A 9179-nucleotide genomic window follows, 5' to 3' on the forward strand; every position below is an offset into this window, starting at 1 on the left:
AAACAAAAAAATAAGGACTTTAAAGAAAAAGTAAGCACCTATAAGGGCCTTTATATTTCATTTTCAAATATAAGGACTTATAAGCACTTGACCGCTACGAACCCTGAACTAGAATTATGCGTTCTAGAAATAATATCATAGAGGAAATGGAAAAACAACTGTCTATATGGATTGACGACGAAATTGACCGCAATATGCCATTAAGCCAATCTATCATAATGGAAAAAGCTAGAAGAATTTTTAATTACATTCAGGCTGAGACAATCGACAAAAGTGAACTTTCATTGCTATTCGAGGATGGTTTAATAGATTTAAACATTGAAATAACCTTCACAACATAAAGATTACAGGAGAAGCAGCAAGTGGTGATACAAAAGCGGCGGCTGAATTTCCAGCGATATTAAAAAAAATAATTGAAGAAGGAAACTATCCTCCAGAACTGATTTTTAATGTTGATGAAACAGGCTTGTTTTGGAAAAGAATGCCAAAACGAACATTTCTATCCCGTAAAGAGAAATGGGCACCAGGATTTAAAGCTGCAAAAGATCGCTTAACCCTTCTACTAGGTGGTAACGCAAGTGGAGATTTTAAATTAAAACCATTACTAATTTACCATTCCAAAAACCCAAGAGCGATGAAAGGCATATCTAAATCAACTTTACCTGTAATTTGGGAGTCTAATAAAAAATCATGGATAACTGCGAAAATTTTCCAGGATTGGTTCACTGAACATTTCTGCCCATCTGTTAAACGTTATTGCGAAATTAAAAAACTTGAACAAAAAGCACTTCTGTTAATTGATAATGCTCCAAGCCACCCAACAAATTTATCAGACTTAACAACATGCATTCCAGTCGAAGTGGTTTTCTTGCCGCCTAACACAACTGCCTTAATTCAACCAATGGACCAAGGCGTTATATCAAATTTTAAGGCTTATTACTTGCGGCGAACCTTTAAGCAAATGTTTGAAAAAACAGATGGAGAAGAGAACCAGTCCATAAGAAAATTTTGGGAAAACTACAACATCGTGGATGCTGTAGAAAACATAGGCCTTTCTTGGAATGAGGTAACAGAAAGATCTTTGAAAGGAGTATGGAAGAATATTTGGCCGGATTTAAGTAAGAGCGATGACGTTGGACACTCTGTCGATGTGGATGAAATAGTGGAAGAGATAGTGAAATTAACGAAGCAAACCGGTTTTGAAGGGGTAAATGTGGAAGATGTTGAAGAAATAATTCAAGAATCAGCGGCTAGTCTTTCTAATGATGAGCTCAAAGAATTAACTGAACAAGAAGAAAACAAAAATGTTGACAGCAGTGATTCAGAAGAAGAGCAAAAAGAACTTTTGATGGCGTTTGTAAAAAGGAGTTTGTCTACCATAACTGAAATAATGGATCAATTCATTGAAAATGATCCGAATTTTGACAGGAGCTCAAAAGTAAGGCGTGGTGTTAGAGATGCTCTATCCATTTATGAAGAACTTTTAAGAGAACAACGCAAAAGAAAAAGGTCAAACAACATTAGATGCTTTTGTCACAAAAAGGCAGAACACTGAAAACGCGGAAGGCTAACTAAATATGATTGACTTAGAATTTTATTTGCTTTTTTTAAGAATATTCGTTTTGTTATTTATATTTTGTTTTTATTTTTGCAAGAAATAATAATGTGGTATTAATTTGGGCTTTAAGAAATAAATGTTTGGTTTTATTTTTATTAAAAAAACATACTTTTTAAATTTAATACCTAACCAATTTCCTAGCCATCTTCCCCTAACCCCAATATTTACATGTAAAGATAGCCTCGTTTAGCGCTGTTTCGCATTACGCTCTACTTTGATGGAACGTATCCCCCACATTAAGCGGGGTCTTACTGTATGTGCTTTTACCGAGTTTAAAGATTCACAAAATTTTCCTGCAAATTTTTGTAATTTATGAGAAAATAGCAGTGTAGATGGATAAAGTCAAAAGTGTGCGCAATGCCATTTTTGTACAATTCTGGGATGTTTTTTTAAGTAAAAATAAGTCAACGTGTACATGGTTACTGTGTATGTGCGATTCTGAAAAACGCAGCAAGGAGTTTGCCATTCTGCACTTTGTCCCAATTTTGCAGTTAATATTTGTCATGATTAAGCAGTTTTGTTCCATAAAATTTGTAGCATAAGTGTAATTCGGCTAGCAGATTGTTGAAAAAAAGTGTTGAGTAAATAAAAAGAAAAGAAACATGTCTTTACTTCGTGAAGACAAAATGGCGGCGAAAAAAAAATAGAGGGTTGCTGTAGCAGAGTTGGTTGCCAAATTTTCGCGAAAAAATCGCCAAGTTTCCATAATCCAAAGATTAACCAGAAAGGGGAAAAGAGCATTACTTGACTGGTGTGTAAATGAAAGTTTACTTAGTAAGCTTTATTAAGTGTCTTGTTTGTAGGAAGGAAATGCGCATGGTTGGACGATACGTCGCTACGGAGGATATTTTTGAATCTTATTTTCTGAATTTACGTGGCAATGTCAGTATACAGATTCCAGTTCAGATAATTTCAGGAAGTTTTTGGATGCTGTTAAGGAAATTCGTTTGACTGAAGACGTGTTAGTTCGTAAATAAGGTAAGTGGGTATTTCCTTTGTGTAGTGCAAAGACGAATTTCCTTTTATATGTTATTTCATTGTTCGATTTAAAATGTAGTTTATTGAGATTATATATATTTTTTGTTGGCTGCTTCTTTGACTTTTTAAGGGAATATAGTTTGATGTGTACTTGGACAAAGTCAAGGCATTGCACAATGCCTAGTTTGTGCAATTCTCTGATGTTTTTTTTTCAAGTGAAAATAGGTCGATGTGCACGTGGATAAAGTCAAGGGAATGCACAATGCCAAGTTGGTGCAATTCTGGGATGCTTTTTTAAGTGAAAATAGGTCAACGTTTACATGGATAGCGAGTTTGTTCAATTCTTTGTCTTGTTATTTTGGCTGTGTAGCTGTGATTTTTTTGCCGAAAATCGGCGCTACACAAGCCAAAATAACAGGTCAAAGAATTGCATCAACCCCACCATGTAAGCAAGATTCTGAAGAAGATTAGGTAAGTTAGTATTTTTAATTATTTGAGGATATTATTTTTATGCATGGTTCTAAATGTAAGGTGGAAGTAAAGTAATTTGGTATTATTGGGAAAATTGATATTAGCAATGATTTAGTTAAAATAATTAGGATTGTAATCTTATTTTTATTAATTTAATGTATGTGCTTATTTATATTTTAAGTAGTTTTTGAATTTAATTATATTTTAATTAAATGATAGTTATTTTGTGAATTTTATGTTTGTAGGAATTTGGTATACGTTTTAGTTGAAGTAAACGTGCATGGAAATAATTTAAATATTTGACATTAAGTATTTGTAATGCTTGCGGTATGAATTTGTTGGTGACGTTTATAATATAATAGATGATTTAGAGGTAAAAGTTTTTGGATATTTTATTTATTTTATATGTGGAAATGTTCATATTTGGAAAGGGTATATACTTTTTTGCGATCAGGTAATTTCATATATGTTCTTTTTACCGGGTTTAAAGATTCAGAAAATTCTCATGTATTTTTGTGAAAATTTTTCTAATTTATGAGAAAAAGCAGTGTACATGGATATAGTGAAGAGTGTGCGCAATGCCATTTTTGTGTAATTCTGGGATTTTTTTTAAGTAAAAATAAGCCGACCTGTACATGGTTTATGTGTATGTGTTATTTTGAAAAACGCGTAAGGAGTATGGTATTGTGCACTTTTTCCCAATTTTGCAGTGAATATTTGTCATGATTAAGCAGTTTTGTTAGATAAAATTTCTAGCATGAGTGTAATTCGGCTAGTAGATTGTTGGAAGAAGTGTTCAGTAGATAAAAAGAAAAGAAACATGTCTTTACTTCGTGAAGACAAAATGGCGGCGGGAAAAAAAAAATAGATGTTTGCTGTAGGAGAGTTGGTCGCCAAAAAATAGCCAAGTTACCATAATTCAAAGATCAACCGAAGTTAGCAGTTCCTGGTTACCAATTTATGTCTCATAGTTATATAGTTAGCCGAATCAAACGTCATTTCAGGATACATAGAGGAATCCACTTACCTGCAAACTAATCAGTTGCTTATGTAAAGTCTCCTTCAATTCAGTAAGTTCCTCTAAACTTCTCGTGACGTTAAGATCCAGTTGCCGAAGTCTGCTTACCGCAGGCATTCCGTTATACAACACAGTAACGTATCGGATACTTTTAATATTCTTTACTATTATTTTGCAACAAAATTAAATCCTAAGCAATGCCGCGCAATATAACTGAAATTAATTTTCGCATGTCCACATACTTCGTTGACAAAATAAACAGATGGTTTGTTTTGCACTCGCTAAGTGTTTCTGTTCGTAAAAGGAAAAGTTAAGTGCAAAGGCATGGCAAATAGAAAAGAAGACGATTTCGGGTTACAGTTCGGAGAGCAGACTTACTTGGAACAATTTGGCTTCTTTAAAGATGTGGGTTACCCTTTATTGCGCAAATGGAAGTAAATATTATGTAGCTAGAGAGAGGAGGAAAATTTGCTCATACGTTTTAGAGAAATGTTTACTTATATTTGACTGATGATTAATGGTAGGAAAATTAGTATATCCAATTATGGATAAGGTTCGGAGAACAGCCTTAACGCCAAAACGGGGAGAAACAGCTTATTATGGTAGACCACGTTTACCAAACAAATAGAAACACATCTTAATCTGTTATTCCCGATGTATTTTCCTTTTCTCCCTAGCACCTATTCCCCACATGATATTTACTTCCGTTGGCATAATGAAATGTCGCCCATATCCTTAAAGAAGCCAAGTTGGTGCAACCAAGGCTGTTCTCCGAACCTTATCCAAAATTATTTCTAATTCATGCAAATTATATATGTCAGAGGAAATATATTTCTTTATAAATTAAAAAATTAACCGGTTACTTTACGAGAGTATCTTGTATACTATCTAAAAATATTATTACAGATATGTTTTTTGTAATCATAAACAGTAAGTTAAAATAAGAATGATATAAGTTTATAATGAATATCGCACCCCTTGCAAAAATACATCTACATTACAAAAACTCTTGCGGTTCCCATATACACTCTTGCTAAAAAATAAGCAACAAATCCTAAAAGACAAGGTACGAATGTGGAAAGGGTAATTGATACATCCAATTTAAATATGAGGTAGAGGTTGTATCGCCGAATGCAAATAACTAACCAAAATTAGCATAAAATGCAATCCTGCAGTCTTAGTACAACGACTTAAAAAGGGGCTGGACCTATCCATCACTTCGGCAAACAGCTAGAGTTCCGTGTAATCTGAGATAGCCAAAGCGGAAAGCATGAGCCGAAGACACCATTTGCAGGATGAAATGCTGTGGAGGGCTATCAGTATATTGCAAGCTGGTGCAAGACAGTCCGCTGTTGCGAGAGAGCTGAATGTGCATCGAAGTGTCATCAAAGGGCTGCGGAATCTTTAGCAAAGGGATCAAAACTCCTGTAGAAGACGTGGGTCTGGACGTCGCAGGATTACAACAGTAGCAGACGTTCGCTTCCTGTTGCTATGTGGATGACGCCACAGATCACTAATAGCACTACAGCTGGCGTGGTATCTTTCTCCTGGTGTAAAACGGACCGCATCCCGCCAAACTGTGTCACATCGATTGCATGAACGTGTACTGTTCGCCTAAGAACCTGCAGTTTGAGTTTCTTTGTCTTCATCGTATGCCAGAGCGCTGCTGAACTGAGTCCGTGAACACTAGAGCAGTGGACACTAGAGCAGTGAGGCCACGAACTCTTTACGGATGAGTCTCGATTTAACATCCAAAACGATTCCCTATGGGCAATGATATGTTGAGAGCCAAGGACACACTTTCCAGCGCCAAAGATCGTCGAAAGAGACCATTACAGAGGAGAAAACTTACATGTATGGCCTAGGATAGCAATGAACGGCCGCACCGACCTCTACGTGATTCTTGGTCATTCCGTCACAGCCGTTCGATATCTCAAAGAAATTCTGCACCCTGTTGTGAGTTCTTTTATGGCTGCAATAGGTACCGACGTAATATTTGTTTACAATAACCCGCACCACCTATAGAGCTCGAGTGGTGCGGAGTTGTCTGGAGAGTGAAACCATTCCACATCCGCTGTGGCTTGCTTGATCGTCGGACCCGAATCCCACACAGCATGTATGGGACATGTTGGAACGACAGATAGCAGGTTGCAGTGTGCCGCTAGGCACCCTCCACGAGCTCCGATACGCATTACTGCAGGTATGGGCGCTACTGCCATAAAAAGCGATCAACTGCACTATTGCCAGCTTGCCTGCGCATTCTTCAACCCATTTGGTTTTTCGCAATGTGATGGTCTGTGTATTTTTGTATGTTTTTGCTTTATTGTTTGCCCGTGTGGTCTAATAGTGCCACACTAACCTTTTAGATTAGTTTCACGAATATCCATTAAATAGTTTAGTCCATGCTTTACCTTTATTGCTTATTTTTTTAGCAAGAGTGTATTAAAAAGTTTCCATAAAATCCCATAACATTTCTTCCCGAAGAAAATAAGTCTTGAGAGAGAGAGAATCTCAAGAATCTCAAAGGAAAGTAATTATTTTGCCATCCAAACTGATAGTGTGTGATAAAACCCACAGCAAAGTTTGGGCAGACGGGGAAAAAAATTAGCATTAGGCATATCAAAGAACACCTGTTGTCGAAGTAATTCGGGACATTCCTGTGGAATCTAAATGCGTGCGTTAAAATAGGAACAAATAACACCTTTGGGAACAGATTACAGATCGCGTTTTGTATTAGTTAAGCAGCTGTAAATAATTTAGCCACACCGGCTTTCTTTTTTTTTTTTTTTTTTTTTTTGCTTATTACGTGCTCCGCCCTTAGGCACTACACGAAAGGGAGGGATGCCCCGTGGAGGTCTTTTTAAGGGAAACTGGCTCGCATCCACGTTACACATGGGGAAAAACACGAAAACGCCCATGCAGTCAGCCCGTTCGCAAAGACTCGAACCCTGGACGCGAATTACCAGTGTTCTGTGGCTTTTACCGCTCGGTCGCTTGTGAGCCCACAGCACCTATCGGCAAAACAGTTGGATTTAATGAAGCTGTTTTACGCCTTAAATAAGAAAACACCCAACGGAGTAAACAAGGTTTTGACAGCTGTGAGGAAAACTCTTTATGACTGTTATAATCATAGTTTCTCCTGTGGATTTAAACCGTTAAAAGATTGCTGACGTTTAGTATTCTGATCGACTCTTACAGCAAAGCTTGAGATTAAGCTGTTTTAGCGAATTTTCTGTTTTAATGAAAAAAGATTGAAATGCTACTTTATTGCTGTTCTACATTCGTGAATTTATTTTATTTATTTATTTATTTATTTTGTACTTATAAGCATTTATAATAACGTTTCAGTATCTTTCTCAAATATGCATTATAAATTTTCAGTTTAACTCTAGTTTGTAAAAAGTACCAGATTATGATGCTATATTTTGCAAGTGAATCATATGTAAATTTAATAATGACAAATAATCTTCATTATTTTACATTTCCATTTTGGAGGAAATCTAACCTGTGGTGAAAATTGAAACTGCAGCCAATTTATGCCAGATACAGTATTCCATTGATCTTTTATAATATAACAACCCGATGCTTATCAAAGTGACTCATACAAAAATGATATTCAATTAAGAATATTTTACAAGAAGTTTGTGTCACTAATCTAATAAGCAAATAATGCTTTGAACAGATACAATGCGTATCTTCGCTATAGATTTCCCTCTTATTGATAAATTATCACCTGTATCAGAAATAATATATATATATATATATATATATATAAAAGATAAAATTCTATAGTAGCACAGGGCAGGACTAGTGGCCCAGCGGTTAAGATCGCTGAGTACTGGTAATGCAACTATATTTAAGCGAAAGGGTTAGCTGCATAGTTGGTTTTCGTACTTTTCCTCATGTGTAACTTGAATACTAGCCAGTTTTCCTTAGAAAGTTCACCACGAAGACATCCATCTTCTCAGATAAATTACCCTTGTGTAGGGACGGCGCGAGAGTTTTTGGCGCCTGCCTGCATGCGAATTCAAAAATGGCGCCTTTCAGGAATTTTTAATTTTCAGTTTCTTCGTGCATTACAGGAAATTTGGAGGGAGGGCAGGGAGTTATCAAGCAATAAAATCATACTTGAACAATAACTATTACGCACATTTTTGTGGGATTTCTTTAAATTACTAATTTACACAAAAGTAATTTTCATTTCCTTGCTGTTCAAGACAGGCTTTTTTTGGACGTTGTTATGTATGATTTAATTTTTAACATTCAAGTTGATATTGAAAATGATCATTCTACGATTACATCAACATGTTTAATAAAAAATATTTTAAATTACATCGCTAAGTGTTAAATTATTAAGATAATGGCTCTAAGTTTTTTAATTTATCTTTGTTGTAGCTATCTCTTTATCTCTTGGCAAATTTCAATCCTATCGTGATAAACCTAAGTGAAGGCACACTTTACATTTTCGCGGGGGGGGGGGACGTTGTAAAATTCATTATTATTATCAAAACGTATATCATTTATATAATCTTTGGAATATTATAAAGATAACTACAAAATGTTAAATTAATATTAATAAACTTACAGAACAAAATATAACATTTCAATCCATCAAAATAAAAAAAAAAAAATGAAAACACAATGATGAATACATCAGAATAAAATGCAATCAATAACTTTATGGTGAATCCTCTGTTTCTGGCAACAGCCTTGAGCTTATTTGACATGGAATTCGCCAGTATTTTCGTTGTTTAAGAAGAAATGTTGTCCTATTGTGGAAGAAACCTTTTCATAGGGCCTAGATTCAGTATGTCGTGTTTCTTTAGCCTGCTGTCAAGTTCTTCCTGCAAAAGCTCCGTGGGATTTAAGTCAAAAGACTGAGTTGGATGATTAAGAGTACAGGGTCGTATGATAGAGAAACCATAGACGGATAATGGATGGATGGGAGGCTTGGGGTTATTACCCTGTTGCAAGTAGAACTTGTTACATAAATAAAGCTTAAGGGTTATAAGGTATTTCTCCCGCCTTTTTAGCGTGCCTTCGGGGTGTAGTGGTCAACACGCTGGGCCAGTGTTGCCGGAAAATTTTCAACTA

The 9179-nt window shown here is 35.7% G+C and overlaps 1 protein-coding gene across 3 annotated transcripts in view; it reads right to left on the minus strand.

The window, feature by feature from the left end:
* LOC118185023 (uncharacterized) overlaps positions 1–4383 on the minus strand; it is a 41736-nt gene extending 37353 nt beyond the window's left edge. For 2 of the 3 annotated variants that reach the window (XR_004757528.2, XM_035354798.2), the window contains exon 1: positions 4095–4383. Coding sequence is in view for 2 of the 3 variants with exons in the window: in XM_035354798.2 (XP_035210689.1) it covers positions 4095–4202 (108 nt within the window). In the remaining variant the exon portion in view is untranslated. The remainder of the gene's footprint in view (positions 1–4094) is intronic. The other variant, XM_035354797.2, reaches the window with a different exon arrangement.
* Between the last annotated feature and the right edge of the window lie 4796 nt (positions 4384–9179).

This window comes from Stegodyphus dumicola, chromosome 1, assembly GCF_044657685.1.
Source record: "Stegodyphus dumicola isolate Sdum_Otavi_A_Nest chromosome 1, ASM4465768v1".
NCBI classification, from domain to species: Eukaryota; Metazoa; Arthropoda; class Arachnida; order Araneae; family Eresidae; genus Stegodyphus; species Stegodyphus dumicola.